Source organism: Schistocerca serialis, chromosome 5 (genome assembly GCF_023864345.2).
Source record: "Schistocerca serialis cubense isolate TAMUIC-IGC-003099 chromosome 5, iqSchSeri2.2, whole genome shotgun sequence".
In the NCBI taxonomy this organism is placed as follows: Eukaryota; Metazoa; Arthropoda; class Insecta; order Orthoptera; family Acrididae; genus Schistocerca; species Schistocerca serialis.
In genome coordinates, this window is record NC_064642.1 from 491,936,635 (window position 1) to 491,960,176 (window position 23,542).

The 23,542-nt window shown below is 41.2% G+C and overlaps 1 protein-coding gene across 2 annotated transcripts in view; it reads left to right on the forward strand.

Moving 5' to 3' along the window:
* LOC126482360 (importin-7) overlaps positions 1–23,542 on the forward strand; it is a 176,881-nt gene that overhangs the window by 34,071 nt on the left and 119,268 nt on the right. For both annotated transcript variants that reach the window (XM_050106440.1, XM_050106442.1), the window contains exons 3-6: positions 12,818–12,971; positions 16,164–16,322; positions 16,418–16,574; positions 16,692–16,876. In XM_050106440.1, the coding sequence (XP_049962397.1) occupies positions 12,818–12,971; positions 16,164–16,322; positions 16,418–16,574; positions 16,692–16,876 (655 nt within the window). The remainder of the gene's footprint in view (positions 1–12,817; positions 12,972–16,163; positions 16,323–16,417; positions 16,575–16,691; positions 16,877–23,542) is intronic.

Genomic DNA, 23,542 nt, shown 5'->3' on the forward strand with positions numbered 1-23,542 from the left:
ACGGGCTAATCTGGAGAGGTGTGGTGTTTATTTGTTTGACGTATGCAGAAGGGTCGCAAAGACAACCATGCTGATACTGGCACCTTCATTTTGGCTTTTGAGGGGGATACCCTCCCAGAGAAGGTCAAGGTTTGTGTGGTATAGATGTGATATGAAGCCGTACGTCCCTCCACCTATGTGGTGCTTTCGGTGCTTGCATTTTGGGCATGTCTTCCTGCTGATGGCAGACCCTTTGTGTTGTGACTGTGGCCACCCACTCTGAGGGAAGCCCCTGTGTTCTGCCACCTGTGTGTGTCAGTTGTGCTGACTGCCACTCCCCTCGCTCACCGGGTTGCCCGGCTTACAGGATAGAAAAGAAGGTTCAAGAATACAAGTCCCTGGATCGCCTGTCTTATGCTGAGGCTCGCCAAATGTATAAGAGACTCCATCTGTCATCACTATCTTCAACTTTTGCCTGTTACTTCATTTCCTCCTCCTCCCTTGTCCTTACCTCAGCTCTGCCCCTTTCTCCCTCCCCCTCCCCTGCAGTTCCCACGATCTCCCATCAGGGAGTCGCTCCACCTCCCTGGCCTTCCCTCTTCCAGGAACCCTCTCCCCAGCATCCCTCAGGCCAGAAGACTCTTTACCACCACGAGGCACACCATCAGTGCACCTCAAATTCGCCTGCTCTCTTTCAGCTCCAGATTTTGCAGAAGAAGAAGAAACATAAATCCCAAGACAAAGTGCCCCCAGAGGTGCCGTCTCCGCCCCCTTGGAACCTCAGTATGACATCTTATTTATGGATGTCACCCCATCCTTTTCCATGACGACTATTGATAGTGCCCTGACCACCTCCTTGGTTTCTTCACGTCTACCTTGGACTCTCGCCACATGATCATCCAGTGGAATGGCAATGGATACTGTAATCACTTACCAGAAATGCAACATCTTGTCTCCTCCTAGTCTGAATTCTGTCTTGTTCTTAAAGAAATGCATTTCTGTGACAACAACTCTCCAATATTACGTGGTTATCGGGCATTCTGCCAGAACCGTGCTGGCCCTGGAGTAGCATCTGGTGGGGGTCTGCATTTTGGTTCGCTCATATGTCATTAGTGACTGGATCCCCTATGTACCAACTTGGAAGCGATAGTGGTTCGAGTGTAAATGACTCCGGAAATTACCATTTGCAACGTCTACCTCCTTCCAAGTAGCTCACTTCTTTGTTACACATGTTACACTGTCTTACTTAATCCAGCAACTCCCACCTCCATTTCTCCTCCTTGGGGACTTCAACGCTTAACATCCACTGTGGGGAGTGTCACTCCACCAAGTAGGGGTATTCTAATTGACCAACTTATCAGGGACCTCAATTTGTGCCTCCTCAATTACGGTTCTCCTACCCACTTCATTGCCACTCATGGCACCTTCTGTGCTGTCGATCTCACAATCTCCTCCCCTGCTCTCGTGACTTTCCTACATTGGTCATCCCATGATGACCTTTGCGACAGTGACCACTTTCCTGTGATTCTATTGCTCTGCTGCTGATGCTCGGCAGACAGGCGCCCATGTTGGGCATTCTGTTGGGCCAATTGGCCTTCATACACATCTGCTGTGAACTTTGACACCTCCCTCTCAAATTCCATTGATGTAGTTGTGCGAGGCATCTCTGCCACTATTCTTCATGCTGCTGGCACTGCTGTCTCCCCATCCACAGGTCTCCCTCATCATCAACCAGTACCCTGGCGGACCAAGGATGTCGCAGTCACTGTCCAGGACCGCCACCAGGCTCTGTAGTGATTTAAGCGACACCTGTTACAGACCGGTCTCCTCACTTTTAAGTATCTCCATGCTAAAGCTTGTTACCTTATTAAGCGGAGTAAAAAGGAATGCTGGGAGTGCTATGTTTCCTCCCTGGGGATGTATGCCTTTTCACCCTAGGTTTGGTTAGAGCTCCATAGCCTTCTGGGCCACCAGCGACAGTTGACCATCCAGGGTCTGAACCTCCAAGGTGCTCTGTGCACCGATCCATTGGTCCTCGCAGAACACCTCGCGACACACTTTGCGATGCCATCTTTGTCCTCTTACTACCCTACCACCTTATCCAGCAGAAACGCAGAGTTGAACAGACCCTGCTCTGTTTATCCCGCACCACGTTGAGCACTATAATGCACCCTTCACTGAATGGGAATTGGTGCAGGCTCATAGCTCTTCATGAGAGACAGCCCCAGGTCCAGATTCCATCCACAACCAGGTGATCCAACACTTGGACGTTCCCCAGAGACAACAGCTTCTCTGTGTCTTCAAACTGCATTTGGCTCGCAGGTGCTTTTTTGTCACAATGGCAAAACAGTATAGTTATCCCCGTCCTTACCCCGGGAAAAACCCAATGTCTCTAGACAGCTACTGCCCAATTATCCTGACGAATGTACTTTGTAAACTGCTCGAAAGGATGGTCAGCGTCAGATTATGTCGGGTACTCCAATCTCGGGGCCTTTTGTCCCCATATCAGTGTGGCTGCAAGGCAGGGCACTCTCCAACTGACTATTTACTCAGATTGGAATCAGCCATCCGACAGGCTTGTACTCACTGTTGGCACTTTGTCACAGTCTTCTTTGACCTACATAAGGCGTATGACATGGCTGGGTATCATCACATTTTAGTTACCACCCATGACTGGGGCTTCGTGGTCCCCTTCAGATTTTTATTCGTGAGTTCTTATCTCACTGGCTCTTCCAGGTTTGAGTTGGCACTTTACTCAGCGCCCCTCAGATTCAGGAGATGCTGGATGCTGCCTAGACCACGGATTAGGGCAGATCTATACCAGAGTCCTAAGATCTGTCACTTTTGTGGTTTACCGACACCTTGTATTTGCCATCCTTGCAGAGTTCCAGGGTGCCACCATCTTCTACACTGAAGGGTGGAAGACAATCGATAAGGTGGAGTACGCTTTCGCGTTGGGCGCTTATGACCTTAGATGTTTTGTGCCCTAAACCCCCCCCCCCCCCCTGCAACCCCCCCCCCCCCCCCCAACAAAAAAACCCTTAACTTTCACGTTTCCTACTGGTTTTGAACACCATTTATTGCCAGGATCATGTAGTATGTTCACAGCAGAGCTTGTAGCCATTCACAGGGCCCTCCTTTTAGTTTCTCAGGCCTCCCTCCACAGTGTTTTAATAGGTTCAGACTCCGTGAGCAGCCTGCAGGCTATCAACCGATGCTACTCTCGTCACCCTTTGGTCTCTGTTGCCCATAACCTTCTTTCTGCGCTTAAGCGTGCCACCTGTTCATTCTTCTTTCTCTGGGTCCCAAGTCATGTGGGCATCCCAGGGAATGAACTGGCTGACCGTTCGGCTAGAGAAGCAGATACTTACCCCATTTCCTTTTATGATTCCAGCTGCAGATACGCAAATCTACATCAAATCTCTCTTCCCAAAAGTGGAATGCCATCTGGAGTGCTACTGCTCACAGTAATAAACTCCTCACAATCAAGGAGTCTACTGCAGTTTGGCGCTCTTCCTTCCGCTCCTCTTAGAAGGAGTCCACTGTTTTATGCCTTTTATGCATTGGTCATACCTGGCTCACCCCTTGTTTCCTCCTATGTAACGACTCACCCTACAATGTGATTGTGGAGACAGACTGACAATATTTCACATATTGGTGGAATGTCCCCTTCTTTTGGCCCTTCATGTTAAGCATAGTCTACCCGATTCCTTAAATTTAATATTAGCAGATGATCCAAGGATGGTTGAACTGGTGCTTGGTTTCCTCCATGAAAGTGATTTTTATTTTCAGATACAAGGTTCTACTTTAGTCTTGGGGCAGGTTGGTTGTGGTTGGGATTTCTTTTAGTCTTCTTGGTCTGTGACCCCATGACTGCCCCGCTTTTTTCCAGCTTTTATGTTTGGTCTCACCTTTCATGCCTTTACTGTGTGTGTTTAATGATGTTTATTTTATAATTTGACTCCCCTGACTGGATCTGTCCACTTTTAGCAGACCGTCTTTCTTCTGTGACTCACTTCGGAATCGCGAGACTGATGACCTCGCTGTTTCGTCCCATAACTCCTTTCAATTAATCAGTCAAAGGGTACCATTATTCAGCGTGATGTGAAATCATCAAAAATATGCCAATGTTCTGACAGGTATGCATTGTTAGCATTTCTGCCATGATTGTGTTGTGGATGACATCTATCAGAATCATTCTATGACCATGAGTGAAATTGCAGCTGAACTATCACTAATCAAGGGAGCTCTATCATATAGTGACATCTGTATATCTATACCTGCTTAATGAAGGTGGCTCCTCTTATTCCGTATATTTCAGAGGAACATCTTCATCCTTATACGCAGAAATCACAATCGTCAATACGTCATCAAATCCTCTCCATTCTGTTCCCCTCCAAGTTTCGAGCATTTGAGCAGGATGTCTTATTTGGTGTCTGTGTAGGCTGATTCAAACTAATTGTCGCTTGACATTTAAGCTCCAAAGTTGTGGTGTTGTGGTCTCAGATACTTTCCTCAGGCAGCTGCCACAGTTAATCGCTCTCCGCAGTGATAGAAAGTCGTTTTAAAGTCTCTATCTTCCTTAAGAGTCAAATAAAAAAAATATCAAATTCACATACAACATGGACCTCTGTAGTGTGTCTAGGTATGTAAAAAATCAGTTATTAATTTTAATTAGGGAAAGATTATGTTAATTTTTTGAAACATTAAATTTCCCCGTTCGTAAACAGCTTCAAACTTATCATGTTTATCTCAAAAACTAATGCTCACATAGCCATACTTCTTTTCTTTGATTACTAAAATATCTTGTTCACAACAAAACTTTTAAAATTTTTGTAAACATTTATTTTTGAAACGAGAAATTTTCATATCAAGAAAAGTTTACTTTGTACATTTTGCATTCTTGAAAGCTGTTACATATGTGAAATAATGTTTTGGTCTTTATACAAGGAACTACTACTACTGGTGCTGATAGAGGGTGGCTGACCAGTATTTCTTAGTCTCACAACAGGAAAGAGAGATTGATGGAAATAGTCACAAACAAAAAGAATATAAGTAAGACATTCGTTAAAGTAAATTATTCACTTGCTGCTTAATTCAGGATTATTCAGTGGAACTATCTGTGTCGCTGCTCATGCTGACAGTTATTGACGCACCTTTGTGACACATTTTCATTGCTCTGTTCTTTCTGTATGAATCCTTTCACATAATACACTACCTTCTGTTAGTTTTCTGGTGTTACTTTTTTAGTTGTGTTCTTCTATTACACTGCGGTGAATGCAAACTTTTTATTTTCTGCTACAGTATGATGATTAACCTGAGACCAAATCAGTTCTATCGCATTGAAGTGGCAATGGTAAGGAGGCAATCCGAGCACTTTAAACCCTTTCAAATTACTGTCAAACCATTTCTCAAGTTTCTCTAGCCAGGAAACAATGTTATTTTCCTTTATTGCCTTTGTGGGTGCATGTCATGTATAACTGAATGATACAGAGCGTTATCCATGTCAATTACAGACTTTTTCGTCAAGCTTTTAAAGCACAGTGTCTGCGAACCATTTTGCAAAAGTATTGCAGTTCGTTTCTTCGTGTTAGTTGTAGGTAATTTTTAAAGTGAATAAGAGCAGACAATTAGAAATGAAACCCTTTGAATTTCCAGCATGTGCTGCAATCTCTCTCTCCCCCCCCCCCCCCCCTTACACACACACACACACACACACACACACACACACTCTTCTCTCTCTCTCTCTCTCTCTCTCTCTCTCTCTCTCTCTTTCTCTCTCTCTCTCTCTCTCTCTTTGCTGGTTGGAACTGCCACTGATGGTATCATTTGTCTGACTCTCTCTCTCTCTCTCTCTCTCTCTCTCTCTCTCTCTCTCTCTCTCTAACTACTCCATCTTGGAACACATGTATTCATGCTGTAGACTACTTATAACCATGCCATGGCTGATACCTTTTGAAAGTTGATCTGTCCCTCTTTAAACTACTTTCATCACACATTGTAAGCTCCACAAAGCTGAAAGTCACCCAAATCTCTTGTTACAATTACTGGCTGAGGACTGGCTGGCACAATGCTTCAGGCAGTGCTGTGCATTGGAAGTGGAAGCACAATGGGAGCCCAACTTTGCCGGGCTCCGTGGTGGCAGTAGCTGTGCAGCCCACTACCCTTCATGTAACATTTAGTTTATATCAGACTATAGCACCTGTAGAACAGCTGTTTTTACCGTGTTTTCTCTTCATGAAAATATGCGCTCTACCTGTCCTTTGCTCAAAGAATGGTGTATTTGTCCTCCTTGAACTAGGACCATATTGCCTGGATGGTGGGAACTCCTCATTATTGAGGGATGTTTATTCTTTGAAGTTTTCTGGTAACTTGTGACACAGTCTGAATTCTTGTGGGGGCATACTGTGGAGCTCTTTGACAAGAAAGTGTGCTGGCATTGAAGGTTCACCATTGTCTCCTTGAGAAATTGATCTGCTGTGTGTTACGGTACTGATATTAGTTGGGGGGGGGGGGGGGGCATAGTGAGCTGCTCTTCAGTTAACCTTGGTTATCGCAGTACGGTCCATAATCATCGCTTGACAGTACCCATCATCATCATCATCATCCTTGTTAACTGCCAGGTGGTATGATGAACTTTCATGTCATGCAGTCATTGATAAAATAATAGGCCTTTGAGGTTGATAATACATTCTACAATTCAGTTTGTCATTAGTAGTGTGAAATAGTTTACAGTTTTGATGTAAATAATTTGAAGGAATTCCATGTCTATGTGCAAGCCTCCAAAGAGCCATCTGAAAAGTGCTCGTGCTTATGTTGGAGCACAATCCAAATTAAGCCACATATGCAGTAGCACAAGAAGAGCTATAAAAGCCTTTTCTACAGTAGTGCCTTCTTAATATTGAGAGAACATACAAATCTTTAGTAGTAACAGAAAAGGCCTTGAGTAGTGTACTTGATCAGCTGGTGGGAGACTTTCTGTTCTATGATCCCCTGACTTGTGTTTGCAATGAAGACAGGAGTGCTAGACCTTTTTGATAATTCGGCAGGTATGCAAGATCTACAACACTCTTCGAAGTTCTGTTAGTACTGCCTAACATGAGGCTGGTTTAGTCAAATGTGTACTTATTGAATAAGCAGAGTCGTGAAGCGACAGGTGCCACCTTGGAGCAACGGATGCTGCTGCTCTTGAAGATTGCTGGCATTGGGCTAGCATCCTCCGGTCTTATGGATACATTTATGTTGCAGGCTTGCTGCTGGCACTTCACTGCTCACTGCTGGCAGAGTGCATCTTGCTGCTTGCTGGGAACTTTGTTAGATATATGCTGCAGCCTCGTTGCTTGCCAGTGGTAATTACTCTGCAACTGTTCACATAGTTAGCAGAGTCAAACATGTCGCTCTGAAGTGACCTTGAAGCAGTCAATCGTGACCCAAGTTTCATATGTGGATATGACCATGGTGCAAAACACAGACCATATTGATATCATTGCCTGGTGTGTGTCATAGTGAGCAATGAAAGTGTAAGTTAAATGGACCAGTAAGACTTAGTGGGCGTATTCATAATTGCCAGGCATTGGTGGTGAGCTGTGAGATGGCAGCATAAACACACCCTTATAAAATAAGAAGTTGAGTGTACTATTCTTTATTCTTTCAGCCTTGGCTGATAATTAATGGAATGCCTATAGCTCATGAGTGAAACGAAGTGTATTTGATTATCTGAGTCCTCATGTGAGAAGGTCTACTGGATTAGCCTGTTCCAGGCCATGTCTCCATTGCTTTGGGGTTGTGTACAAGTGGGTTTCTGTATCTCATTTGCTTATAAATGTCTCCCGTTGGTTTGGATAATTCAAAGTACTGTGGTGATGAAGGCGTGCAGAAAAGTAATGCCTCCATATTTTGTGAGTGTCAAGCTATTAAAGCTTTAAAACATAAACATTATTAATGTTTCACTTCTTTATTCTTCGTGTCTACCTATTTATTTTTCTACAAAGATGTCCTGATAACTAACACATTTCTCCCAATGAGAGAGCAGTTTGTTGATATTGTTAATGTAGAATGTTTTAATTTGTTGATGGAGCCACAACCTCATCTCAGCTTTCACTGCTTCATCACTATCAAAATGAAGTCTTTGAAGATGCTCTGTAAGTTTTGGAAACAAATGAAAATTGCATGGGACCAAGTCGGGAATCTGTGGAGGGTGATCAATGATAGTGAACCCAAATCGTCAGATTGTTGCAGATGTCACAGTGCTCTTGTGTGGCCCAACTTTGTCATGCTGAAGGAGAGGGTACTTCATGTGTCGACAAACCCTTTGAATTTGAAATTCGATTTCAGCATGCTGTTTCTCAAGCACAGTATAATTACGCTACACACCACCATGTTAATATGCTACAGTCGGAGACTGCTAGTGACTGAGGACTGCAAATATGTAGACATGAAGAATAAAGATGTAGAATGATAGTAACATTTGTTTTATTTTAAAAGCTTAAAGTGTTTTCACATAAGAAATCCAGAGGCATTATTTTTCAGTGTACCCTTGTATATCCACAGAATGCTGCTGTGCACAAACAGTACAGTAATTTGAGCCATAGCAGAACTAGCTTCTGGACAGGTGCAAGTCTGTTTTTGTTAAAGGCTAAGTGAACAATAATAAAGTCTTAGATTATTGTTTGAGCATGTGAAGCTGCTCCAAATGCTCTCCAAAACATTGCAGTAGGCATTAACTCAGTTGTGTGCTTTGCAGAAGCTGCTAGTCAGTATGGAATTTGTATTAGGAACAGTGAAGTTAGTACTGATATCAAAGTGACAGATATCATGAACAGCATCTCATCCCATTCAACACCTCTGCACCATGTATCCTGGAATAACAATTTTCCAACAAGAGGTACTGGAGATGAGAATTGAAGTAAACAAATCTGAAGATAACCTGTATTGCCTCACTGGGAAGTCAGTCTCCTTGGTTCCTTGGTGTGTTGAAAGATGTCACTATCTAAAACTCGTAGATGTATGTACTTGAAAAACCGTATTGTAGATTTTACCACATAAATCAACATTTGTAAAAGATCTGAATATAATAGAGGGAAACATTCCACGTGGGAAAAATATATCTAAAAACAAAGATGATGTAACTTACCAAACAAAAGCGTTGGTATGTTGATAGACACACAAACACACACACAAAATTCAAGCTTTCGCAACCCACGGTTGCTTCATAAGGAAAGAGGGAAGGAGAGGGAAAGACGAAAGGATGTAGGTTTTAAGGGAGGGGGTAAGGAGTCATTCCAATCCCAGGAGCAGAAAGACTTACCTTAGGGGGGAAAAAAGGACAGGTATACACTTGCTCGCGCGCGCGCTCACACTCACTCACTCACTCACTCACACACACACACACACACACACACACACACACACACACACACACACACACACACGTCTGCTTGTGTCTGTATATGTGCGTACGGATATGCGCGCGCGCGCAAGTGTATACCTGTCCTTTTTTCCCCCTAAGGGAAGTCTTTCCGCTCCCGGGATTGGAATGACTCCTTACCCCCTCCCTTGAAACCCACATCCTTTCGTCTTTCCCTCTCCTTCCCTCTTTCCTGATGAAGCAACTGTTGGTTGCGAAAGCTTGAATTTTGTGTGTGTGTGTGTGTGTGTGTGTGTGTGTGTGTGTGTGTGTGTTTGTGTGTCTATCAACATACCAACGCTTTCGTTTGGTAAGTTACATCATCTTTGTTTTTAGATATATTTTTGTAAAAGATCTGATTGAGTAGATGGTCTAGCCACCCATTTAGTATTAAGAGGCAGAAAAATTGTGTGTTCATAGTTGGCACTAAAGGTTACATGTATGTCCAGGATTGATAATACCCACTATGTTTCACTAATACTTGCTACATTTGACTATGTTTCATAGCAAGTGGGACCCAGACTACAATCTCCTTGGACTAAGTTCATTTCTAAGCACAAAAGCCGTGGGGAAAAAAAGAAAAAGCATTCATCTAAAATGCCCATGGAATTCTGACGTAATGTTTCCTAACTATAAACATTTTTATTCACTTGTAGGACAAGCATTTGCAGGTAGAGGAGGTTCATTATAATTGATGGATGAGAGAATGGTGATAAAGTGATGTACATTTCAATCTGAAAGTGTATTTCTCTCGATTCAAGGAGAGAGGCTTAATATGCTCATCACTCCCATGTATGTCAGTTATATTTGTTGAAGATAACCATATTCATTGTTAAAGCAGATCCTAAGACCTTATAGCCAACTTCTTTTGGATTCAGAGAGATAATTTTTAAACAGGAAACTGTCTAGAGCATAACAAACAATATAACATGCTTTTGGAATAAGTGAGGGCTAAGTGTAAATGCTTCAGAAGACAATAGAAAATTTCTTGTAATGTTCTGGGTAAAATTGTGAAATGTATGTGTGCTCTTCCACAACAATGTTTGAACTCTGAATGTTGGAGCAGTGTGCAGTAGAAATCCAGCATTGTTAACAAAGTATTTAAGAAACAAGATGGAACTTCAATAGAGTGGCAAGTGGAGCTGTCCACATCACACACATTTTCTCACCAGGAATAAAATATTATTTTTCATGTGTTTGTCAACTATGTTACTTTGAACTTCGTTACTGACAGTCACTTCAATCCAGTAAAATGAATAAGATATTAATAAAGTGTAAGTCGATTCAGCAGTGAGTAATATTCCCCCACCTAATCTCATAGTATATACAAAATGTAATCTGTTTTGATGATTCTTGCTCTGCAGATCCCATGAAAGGAAGTAGAGTAAAAAGGAATGATATGAAGTCATCTGTGAAGCCACCCCGCCCCCCTTCCCCCCACAACAATACAGTAAGATCATAGCTGACATTGCTGTCTGTAGCAATAAGTGAATGCCTCCAGCACTGCCCAAATGCAGTTGCAATTATTAAACAATTCTGATTGTAACTCTGTGAACAAACATATTTGATTTCTTCAGTGCTGCCCTATGCAACTCACTTCTTGCACTGCTCTTCTACAGACAATTTTATAATCACTTACATGCGGCAGCATGTATTTGCTTTACCAGTACTGCTCTGATCTGATCACTGGGCAGATCTGGTCACTCAGTGCCATTCCACTGTAACTGCAGCCTTAATCATGATTTATAGCAGCTTCCTCATAACATTTGAGCCTGCATATAATCTATGGGCAATGTTCCCCTGTGTTTTTGCGAAAGTTGTCTGATTCTGTGTTCTAGTATACACCTAGAAGGTGCATTTCTAGTCTGACATCTCATTCTTCAGCCCTCTGTATAGCTTTCAGTTCTTATTAGTGACCCATGTTGCCAAGTCATATTTTACTGGTTTCATCAGTGCAGTGAGAGATTTATCAGTCATTATTTTTGATAAGGTGATACTGTGTGTTAAATGGTAGCAAAAACTTCTGATAGTGTGTGTATCATAATATAATTACACTTAAACGTGTCGCTAAGTACATAACATTCCAAGAAAATTCATGTTAAGATAATTCTGATATTCTTACTAATCCACAAACATCTGGATACAGATGTATATTCAGTACTAGTCATTGGCTTTGACCATTGACTAAGGAAACATATGTCGTGAACAACATGGCCACTATAATGTGGTAACAATGGTAATTTTTTTTCAAATGGCGATGCTACAGATCAGCTTGTCACCACAACAAGGTTTTTTGCTACCACATTTGTTGGCTTCGCAACTCACAACCAAATTGTAAAAATATGCACCAAAAGGTGACATCACAACAGCTACTAAAAGTATGTTGCTGGTCAAAGCCAAAACTATAATTGAATATTCCTCTTTACCCAAACATCTTGATTGGAACTCAAACAAAGCTGTGTAGAGTGCTCACATTAGTGAACTTCATGATGTTATTGAGAGCCTGGCGCAAAATTGGGATGACAAATCCTGAAATATTTTCCATATAGCACCACATCCCTATGTGAGTCTTGTGTTTTTCAGTCTTAACACTATAATTTTAGGTCCTCAGGTCACCCAGAAGAAGATAGCACAAGACAGTATGTATAACTAGGAGGTTTTTGCATTCCTTTCATACACACTGCAGTGATTATCATGGGCATTTGTGTATTGTTGTAACACTACCCATAAACTATAATTAAAATATTCCTTTCATTTATCCATGGTCTCCATTTTCTTTGCATGCACTTCATATGTAATAATGTCTGTCTTCCAACAAAAAATATCTATTGACGATTCACTACTCATTAAAAATGTTAAAATTAATTCTGCAGCAAATTATCAACACATTCATGATATATAATTATAGACAGCCTGTTAATTCATACTTTGTGTACATAACACCGTTCTCCTTCTACCATCCCCATCAGAAAAAATTATTTTCTCCTATTGTTTGGAGGAATTTCAAAATTGTAAAGCAAAATCAAATTTTTGAGGTCAAGAACAGATCAAGCAATTTTTTTTTTTTTTTTTTTTTTTTTTTTTTTTTTTTGCACAAAATTGTTTTGCCACTGTTCATATACGGTGGATGCTCTTCACTAAAATTATTGAAACCCTGGCACCTCTGTGTGTCAGATGTGTCAAAATTATATTTGTGCAGTAGTTATGTAATTTATGTAATTTCATTTATCAGACATTGTTCTGTGTGGATAGTGAAGAGAAATTGAGTGATAATAGAAGTTGATCTGTCATTGCTGGTTCAGAGCTGAAGTTCTGTGCTTTTTTATATTGTCCAGTTATAAACATAAACTAATATAAATGTTCTTTTTTTTCAATAGGTGTAATATATTCAAAGATGCTAATCTAAATGTCCTTTTTTGTGTTTTTCAACAGGTGTAATATATTTAAAGAATCTTGTCACACAGAATTGGGCAGACCGAGAAGTAGAACCTGGACAGCCATTACCATTTAGCATACATGAACAGGATAGAGCCATGATCAGGGATGCCATAGTTGATGCTGTGGTTCATGCACCGGACATCATAAGGTTTGCACTTAAATAAGTTTTGAGTTTACTAATGCAGTACTGAACTGCTTCTGTTTTTCGTTTACTGGAAGATTGGCCACAATCTTTTGTTTTTTAGTGTGAATTGGAAATAAGTCAGATGTAGCTACCATCTTGACTCAATTCATCTGTGAAAATGGAACAAATAGTAGTGTAAACATTGAAGTAGAAAGGAAGAAGAATCATCCCTCTGTCCCTCCCACCCTCCTTGGCTGCACTCTCCCTTCTCCCACTCCCACCACCTCTTGTGAACCACTCATGTTGTTAATGTGGCAGGCACCAATCAGTATATAATCTTGCTGTCAGTAAGCCAAATTTGGTGACATTTCAGGTTCTGGACGTAAGTAAAGTTTAGAATACTGTTAGGGTATGTATGCACCAAAGACTGATTAGACATTTTGAAATATATGACATTGCAGTGCCTGTGTTATTCACAAATATGGTGCAAAGTTCCTTCAGACATGCATGCATGTCTGAAGCAACAGGCACTGCTGCGACTCAGCCATCATGAAATAAATTTAACATATTCGCAGTTGTGAATATGGGCAACCATCAGCTGTAGAAATGGAATGATGACAATCAAAATTTGTGCTGGACGGGGACTCAGACCCAGATTTTGTTCTTCATTTGGCTACCTGAGCACGTCTCAAGTCCAGGCCCAAACTTCCATAATGCACCAACCATTGTCTCTACATCCTGTACTTGTACATCCATTATGTACAGTTCCGTACAGGGGAGACATTTTACTTGATAGTCGCTCGCCTGGTGTTGGCAGTGCATGCGTGCCCAAAGAAACAGGCACATGGTTAATGACATGTGGAAGTATGGGTCTGGCCATGAGTCATGGTCATATAGCCGAATGGTAAGGAAACTGCTAGCGATAAGTGGGAAATCTGGGTTCGAGTTCTGGTCCAGCACAAATTTTGATTGTCGTCATTCCATTTATACAGCTGATGGTTGCCCATATTCACAACTGTGAATATGTTTAATGTATTTTGAGTATATTTTGTTCAGCTATTATTGGACACAGCAGTATGTGCTTCTTGAACTCTTACACAGGTACCATTGGCTTTGGCAAGTTGCATTTCCCCCATCTCCTCCCCCCCACCCCCACCCCAAACATTTCCATGCTTGAAATTGCTTGAGTGCCCTGGTATGAATATCCCATTTTAAGAGTGCCCTGTTTTTTTACATTGAATTACCGTTTAGTACAGTGTCAATTCATTTGTCCTTTTCCCATCAGGATTTAGCACAGTGTAATACAAATTTTGGTTTGTTTTTTGAGTAAAAAGGGAATTCAGCAGTTTGTGAATTACAGTTAACGCCTGGCATTATGTAATTTGGAAATTCTGAAACATGTCCATGTGAGAAACATACAACTATTGAAAGTAATGCCTATTAATCATTATGACCCTCTTCAACTGTCTGCAGTCTCTGTCTGTCAAAAGACGAGGTCGGCCTTTGCGCTCTTTTGCTGTACGTGTCTCTTCACATTTCCACTTCGCTATCACATCAGAAACTGTGGACCTTGGGATGTTTCGGAGTGTGGAAATCTCGCATACAGACATATGACACAAGTGAAATCCAATCACCTGAACAGGTTCGAAGTCCGCGAGTTCCGCCACATTCTGCTCTCACAGTGTCTTAATGACTACTGAGGTCGCTGATACTGAGTACTTGGCAGCACAATGCATCTAATATGAAAAACATAATTAAAGCTTGTGGCCATTAAGGCCTTTGTCAGCAGTACACACACACACACACACACACACACACACACACACACACACACACACAAGTGCAACTTGCACATATGTCTGCAGTTTCAGATAACTGAAACCACACTGCGAGCAGCAGCACCGGTGCATGGTGGGAGTGGGGTAAGGAGGAGGCTGGGGTGGGGAGGGGGAGAGATAGTATCGTGGAGGTGGTAGACAGTGAAGTGCTGCAGTTTAGATGGAGGGCTGGAGAGAAGGTGGGGGGGGGGGGGGGGGGGGGGAAGTAGCAGAAAGGGAAGTTTCTCTTCTTTCCGTTACTTCCCCCCCCCCCCCCTCCCCTTCCCATCGTCTCTCCTGCCCTCCATCTAAACTGCAGCACTTCACTGTCTACCACCCCCACCATACTATCCCTCCCCCTCCCCACCCCAGCCTCCTCCTTACCCCACTCCCATCATGCACTGGTGCTGCTGCTCGCAGTGTGGTTTCAGTTATCTGAGACTGCAGACATGTGTGCAAGTTGTGTTTGCACGTGTGTGTGTGTGTTTGTTTTGCTGATAGAAGCCTAATGGCCGAAAGCTATAATTGTGTGAATCGTTTTGCTGTGCCTATCGCGACTCAGCATCATCCGCTATATGATGAGTAGCAACTTTCCTTCTCTAATATTGTTACATTCCATCCTGGATTTTCCATTGTTTAATAATATGAGAAACGTATATTTTTGGGGGTGGCTAGATACTTTCGATCACATAGTGTAGGTATCTTATATAGTACTCTGATACACAATCGCAATCATTGGGCTATTTAAAAAAAAAAAAAAAAGTAAGTTAAGCATTTCAGAAGCAGTCAAAATTATCGGCATCATGTACTGTGTCACATTTGCACAGTTTGCAACAGATAACATATCCCAATAGTGAGTGCACCATGTTTTTTTGTGATTGAACATATGACAATGTTTTTTTAGAACTTGAGAGGAAATAAAACTTTCGGTTAAATTTTTTTTATAATTTTTATGCTACTGTCTGGCTGATTAATGAACATTTTTTTCTCATCATGAAAACATTTGTCTTTTGTAAATAAGTAGTGCTGAATTATCTGCTGACTTGCACTCGAAACAAGACCCTCACCTTTTTAGGGGAATTGAGAGCTACGCAAGTACAAATTGTAACCCAAAAGGAAAATGTGACTCTTTAACTTTAAACCTGACAGTAAGCTTTAGAGTACTACACACTCCATTGCAGAGTGTAAGTTTCCAAACATATGGTTTATATTAAATTAATAATAGTCCTTCTCACACAGTTTCATTAACTACCAGATTTTTATAAAATGTATTGGCTAGTGCATGTTAGTCTGTGAGAAAGAAGCAAATACTCTGTGTTCTGAATATTAGCTACCTAAATTTGTTTTGCCATTAACATTTCCATATTGCTTCTCATTTTGAATTCTTGCTATTTTTCAGAGTACAGTTAGCTGTTTGTGTGAGTAATATTGTAAAACACGACTTTCCTGGAAGGTGGACACAAATAGTTGACAAAATCAGTATATATCTTCAAAATCCTGATGCATCTGGTTGGTCTGGAGCCCTTCTCTGCTTGTATCAGTTGGTGAAAATTTTTGAGTAAGTTATTTCCTTGAGTAAGTGATAAGAAAATATACTGTTCTAACAATTGTTGCATGTTAATACTAATAAACATGGCCTATTACATCCCACAGGTATAAGAAACGTGAAGAAAGAGGCCCTTTAAATGAAGCAATGAATTTGTTATTCCCAATGATATACCAGTTGTGCGTAAGATTACTTCCTGATCAGTCAGAACAGTCTGTATTACTGCAAAAACAGATTCTTAAGATATATTTTGCATTGACTCAGGTTTGTACATAGACTAATTTACACAGAAGTGTATGAGTATATATCAGTGAGAATTCTGATGAGTGGTGGTACATATTCTATGTACTTCTTAAAATACACCGAAATTTTTTGTTTCAGTATTCTCTTCCATTGGAACTGATTTCTCGGGAAGTGTTCTCACAGTGGATGGAAATTTGTCGAGCTGTTGTCGATAGACCTGTACCAGAACAAACAAATGCTGTGGATGAAGACGATAGAGTTGACTTACCGTGGTGGAAGGCAAAGAAATGGGCGCTGCATATACTGCACAGGATGTTTGAGAGGTGAGACATCATTAATGCAATAAAGTTCTTGCTCATATTGGGTAGTTATCAGTGAAGTTAGTCTATGTTCCAGCATTCATTTTCTGTTCTTAAGTTGTGTACGTGTGTGAAAGTGGTCAAATATTGGGGACTGATCTCCTCACAAAAATGTATGTTGAAGGGTGAATTAATTGATAGTTCTAATGTATAAATCGTATTTGCTAGATGACTATATAAAAATTAATACATGGAAAAGTATTCGTCTGCATGCAAGACTGTCATTATCGTCCAATTAACAACAGGTATAAGGTTATGCGTGCTAGAAGTTTAAATGAAGTTAGAATGACCTTATCTGATATAAATGGTCTGTAAATACACTTGGGAAATAGCATTTTCACTTGAATCGATTTATTACATTGACCTTCATTACTAATGAGCCACTTCCTCTTTATTCAGATTCATAGCTACCCAAACTGTTTGTATAATTACAGAAAGGATAGATTGCTACTCACCTTAAAGAGGACACGTTGAACAGGAGACAGGCACAACGAAAAGACTGTTACACATTAACCTTTCAACCAAAGCCCTCATCGGAAAAGAAAACATACACATTCACAGAAGCAAGCACACCTCACGTACAATTGCTATCTCTGGTTGCTTAGGCTTGACAAACTGAAATACGTCAAACGGCAGGAAATGGGGAGAGAGATCAGGGTACGGATGGGGGAAGAAGAAACAGTGCTGCCTGCAGAGTGTACTGGGACTACAGATGCAGACAAGAAATAAAATTTTCAGTTACAGATGTTTTATATAATTTTTAGGCTACTGTCTGGCTGAGTAAAGTAGGATTTTTTCCTCGTCAAAACATATTTATATTTTGTAAATAAGTAATTTTAAATTGTCTGCTACCTCCCACTACCTGGTGCAGTGTTGAAAAGCTGTAGGGGAGACAAGGAAGGGGGGGGGGGGGGGGGAATGGAGTGGAAAGTAGAGCAGCAGACAAAAGGAAAAGATCAGTTGGTACATTGGCAGGGAGGAGTGTGCACTGAGGATTTGGGGACATGAGTTCAGAACTTATGTGTGTTACTTTACTCAACACGGTTCTTGTGTTGTTGACTTTGTTGCAAAGAAACCAATTTTGTGAAATTTTACAAGTTCCTAACCAGGAGCAAATTATTTACCTGTGTTCTTTGGTAGTTTAGTTTTTGAATTTCTGTGTGTTATTCTAATTTACTAGACACAGTTCTTGCATTTTTGTCAGTGTGTGGTGTAGTTTTCCATCACCTTTAGTACGAATGGGGACTGTAATTATTGTGTGCGGATTCGAGCTGAGTTGATGACATTTTGCTCTCTGCTCCAGGCTGTTTTGGCTTCGGTTACACAGTTTGAGGCTGCAGTGTGTGGGTAAACTGTTATGGACCAGCTGTGGGGATCCAGTGAACATCCAATTTGACCCACGAGTCCGCTGGTCGGTTCGTACCAGTGTCTAGCCCAGTAACTGCTCACATTAAGGTTGACCCATCATTTGTGGTCGAGTGGGAGGTTGCCTTGGGGTGTGGGTGGGGGGCGAATTTAAGGCCCCTACAGTTCGTCTGACAATCAGGTTCCAGGTGCTGCCTGTGGCTGACAGTCCTTCAGCCAGATGCAGTCATTTGTCCTGTTTCAGAGGAAACCTCTCAGCCTACAAGATGTGGACAGTTACAGTTAATTGATAGTTCAGAGCTCCAGTGTTAATGCGAATTATGGGGCCCCTTGGAAGACGGCTGCCAAGAAGGGGAAGAGGGCCTCTGTGCCTACTGGATGGAGTCATACTGCAGGTGGTGGCTCAAGTCAGTACCGATGATGTGTGTCACTTTGTAGATTGGAAGAAATTCTCTTTATTTTCAAGTGGCTGTCTGAATTGCTAAAGGCTGCCAGTCATGCAGAGCTCACCACGTACAGTATAGTGGTCAGGACCTTTGGTACAGAGTCAAGTGAGAATGTGAATCAGAGGCTCAGGCGGTTCTGCGATCGTGTAGCCTGCAGGTTTCTAGATTTGCACCATAGGGTGGCGGGATCTTGGGTTTCGCTAAATTGGTCAGGAATACATTAAATGAAGATGAAATGGGAGATATGATACTGCGTGAAGAGTTTGAGAGAGCACTGAAAGACCTGAGTCGAAACAAGGCCCCCGGAGTAGACAATATTCCATTGGAACTACTGACGGCCGTGGGAGAGCCAGTCCTGACAAAACTCTACCATCTGGTGAGCAAGATGTATGAAACAGGCGAAATACCCTCAGACTTCAAGAAGAATATAATAATTCCAATCCCAAAGAAAGTAGGTGTTGACAGATGTGAAAATTACCGAACTATCAGCTTAATAAGTCACAGCTGCAAAATACTAACACGAATTCTTTACAGACGAATGGAAAAACTAGTAGAAGCCAACCTCGGGGAAGATCAGTTTGGATTCCGTAGAAACACTGGAACACGTGAGGCAATACTGACCTTACGACTTATCTTAGAAGAAAGATTAAGGAAAGGCAAACCTACGTTTCTGGCATTTGTAGACTTAGAGAAAGCTTTTGACAATGTTGACTGGAATACTCTCTTTCAAATTCTAAAGGTGGCAGGGGTAAAATACAGGGAGCGAAAGGCTATTTACAATTTGTACAGAAACCAGATGGCAGTTATAAGAGTCGAGGGACACGAAAGGGAAGCAGTGGTTGGGAAGGGAGTAAGACAGGGTTGTAGCCTCTCCCCGATGTTGTTCAATCTGTATATTGAGCAAGCAGTAAAGGAAACAAAAGAAAAATTCGGAGTAGGTATTAAAATTCATGGGGAAGAAATAAAAACATTGAGGTTCGCCGATGACATTGTAATTCTGTCAGAGACAGCAAAGGACTTGGAAGAGCAGTTGAATGGAATGGACAATGTCTTGAAAGGAGGATATAAGATGAACATCAACAAAAGCAAAACAAGGATAATGGAATGTAGTCTAAGTCGGGTGATGCTGAGGGAATTAGATTAGGAAATGAGGCACTTAAAGTAGTAAAGGAGTTTTGCTATTTGGGGAGCAAAATAACTGATGATGGTCGAAGTAGAGAGGATATAAAATGTAGGCTGGCAATGGCAAGGAAAGCGTTTCTGAAGAAGAGAAATTTGTTAACATCCAGTATAGATTTAAGTGTCAGGAAGTCATTTCTGAAAGTATTCGTATGGAGTGTAGCCATGTATGGAAGTGAAACATGGACGATAAATAGTTTGGACAAGAAGAGAATAGAAGCTTTCGAAATGTGGTGCTACAGAAGAATGCTGAAGATTAGATGGGTAGATCACATAACTAATGAGGAAGTATTGAATAGGATTGGGGAGAAGAGAAGTTTGTGGCACAACTTGACCAGAAGAAGGGATCGGTTGGTAGGACATGTTCTGAGGCATCAAGGGATCACCAATTTAGTATTGGAGGGCAGCGTGGAGGGTAAAAATCGTAGAGGGAGACCAAGAGATGAATACACTAAGCAGATTCAGAAGGATATAGGTTGCAGTAGGTACTGGGAGATGAAAAGGCTTGCACAGGATAGAGTAGCATGGAGAGCTGCATCAAACCAGTCTCAGGACTGAAGACCACAACAACAACAACATTAAATGCAGGAGGTGGCTACATGGGTAGCAGGAGCTGTGTGCTGTGGACTGGGCAGTTTTTAGGTTAGAGGATCTCAGGGAAATAAAAAAAGGGTTTAGGGTTTCAGCCTCAAAGGGTGCAGGTTGAACACTGGAAGAACATGGATCTAGGAACCATCGGTATAACAGAGGTAAATTGTTGTAGCTTTGTTAGGAAAGCACCAGAGCTGCTAATAGAAGGCACTGATGCTTGAATCATTTGGGCACTAGCTGGCTAAAGCTGGAGAAAAGTTCAGCCAAAATTTTTGCGAAGGATCTAACGGTGTTCAGAAAAAAGGTTAGGTTAAATACAGTTGATGGTGGTGCATTTGTTGCTGCCAGTAGTAGTTTCTCTTGTAGCGGGGTGTACATGCCCTGGGACAGCGAGGGTGTCTAGGAAAAAACTGAAATTTTTTCGACCGGGGAAAACCCTGGATTTTTTTTTAGTTAAATTTTTGACTAGTAATAACAAGAAATTTTAGTTTAGTTTGCTAATGCAGAATAATATTGCAGCAACAAAACATAAATGAGAGAAAAACACCCATATAAACTTAATTAGCAAAGAATATGTGCCATTTAGAACAAAAAAAGAGACAGTGTGAGAACAAATGTGTGCCGACACCAACAAGTGTCAAAGGTTTTAGGATGAAGATTGTGCAATGCTTCGTAACAACAAACTGTTCACGATGAGCATGGCGTCACAACTGTTTAAATTATATAGGTTTGTTGGAGAAGTTGCCAGCATGCTCACGTCCATGCACACAGCTGAAGTCGTGTGGAAGAGCAGTGTGTTACCCTGTTTCTAGCTACTTGAAGTGTCTCTGTTAGAGAAGTATAAGCAGTAGCTGCAAGCAGCCAGATGCTGCCAGATTCGTGCTTTCGCAGAGCAGTCAAAGCTGTAATGGGGAGTAGCCTCCATGTGACTCGCATTTACGTTTAGTTATTGTGTCAAATGAATATGTTATTAGTTTCAGTTGTCTGATTTTTATTTTATTTCCACATTGTTTGCAATAAAGCATTTATCACTTTGTAGAACAATGAAGTTATTCTTGTCAGTTTGCTAAAGAAATTTGGTTTTATTAATCTTTTCTGCACAGGCAGTGATTTTATTTGAAATAAAGTTCCATTCTACACTGTTGGCTATAGTTTCAGCTGTTCGCTGAATTCATTGTGCCATAATAAAGAACCAAACATGAGTTAATACAGTAATGCTACTGCAAGAAAATTGGCTTCTTTAAAACCACACTGAAAAGCTTTAGCAGAATTTTACGTATCTTCCTTATGTGAAAGACAATGTTTCTCGACCGCAAGACATGATTCAATATTTGTCTGGTACCTCCTCGCCTTGGCATTGTTTCTTAATTTGTCTTGTTTACATCTTAAATTTACAGAAAGCCATTCTTCAGTAAATTATAGATTGTCAGCACACTGTATTTTATCATTGTAGCTTCCAACAAGGTGTTATATTTACTCGTGGAGTACAGTATGAACTCCCAATTTCCCAATTATAAAATTTCATGGTTTCACGGGCAATCTTGTTAATTTTTATACAGTTTGGAAAAATCATGAAAAGCTTGTTGTTCTTAGTTCTGGTCTGGCCTATACAAATGACTGTACCCCCCCCCCCCTCCCCCCTCCAATAAATTTATATTCCTTCTTATTAGCTTTTTGTTGCAGTGCTCTGTAGATGTAAATTTGATAGGAGATGGTACATAACAGTATTGCAGAGTGCAAATAAAAAAAAAAACTATTAAAATCACCACATAACAAAATATTAGGGTACTTTGAGTTGTACAGTCCGGTGCTAGAGACTGCTTTTCTTATCTGGATAAGATATGATAAAACAGTTGTGCTAAGTACAATAATTCTGTATGTCCCCTCCAAATAACATGCCATACTGTTGCACATGGTCATGCAATGCTTCACTACACATGAAACTTCAAACAGAAATGCCATGAAAGGCTTATGAGCAGAGCAGACACCAAGCAAGGGCTTCCTATGTCATCATTAGTGCACATACGCAGTAATTCCTATCTTCTGGTGCTGTTGAAATGAACTATTACTAACAGGTCACGGGAAAACTTTGCAAATGGTGGTTTTGAACAGTTACTTTCAAAGTAAATTACCTTTTACGCAAGATGAATTATGTTACATGTGACAATATGCGATGAATTTCGTAAATCGCAAACTTTACACTTTAAGAACCAGCCAAGTAGAAAAATTTTGGTCCCAGAATACCAGACGTTTATAATGATTTAAAATTTTACTGGCAGATTTGTGTTTGATATAACTTAAAGTGTAACACATACAAAAAGACCAATATTATGTGTGAAAGCTTAGGTTTTCTCATAGATTTACTATATGTACAACCTCTGGCTAAGTTCGGTGACAGTCAGTATTGTCGATCGGGCAACACTGACGACTCACAATGCTGCACCTGCGCAGCAACTAGTGTTGACAACCTGCCCCCACTGTAGTTCAGTTCAACATCGTGTGTGTTCCATGTTAGACCTATTAGACGAAGTGCTTGTTTAGTGTGTTTGTTCTGAACTGAGAACAGGACAAACAACAAGCAAAGAATCAATTTAAAGTTTTGTTTTAAGCTTGTCAAGACACCGAAAGAAACGCGTGCAATGCTGATATGTATTTATGGGGATCAAGCACTGTCCATGAAGTGTGTGTATGAGTGGTTCGCCCATTTTCGAGGAGGCTGGGAAAGTGTTTCTGACAATCCTTGTAGCAGATGGCCAGCGACTGCTGTCAGTGACGAAAACATTCAGGAAGTGAGGACATTTAGCGCATGTGACCATTGATTAACTGTGCACATAATAGTGGATGAACTGCAGATGAACCGTAAATCCGTGGGGACATATCCTAGAGAAGAGGAAAATGTGTTGGCGTCTTTTGTCACATCACTTGACTGCTGATCAGAGGCAGGCATGTTTAGAGGCTTCACAGGATTTTGTTGAAATGATGGATGTGACAACCAGTTTTTTGAACTGTATTGTCACTGAGGATGAAACATGGTGTCTCTGGTATGACT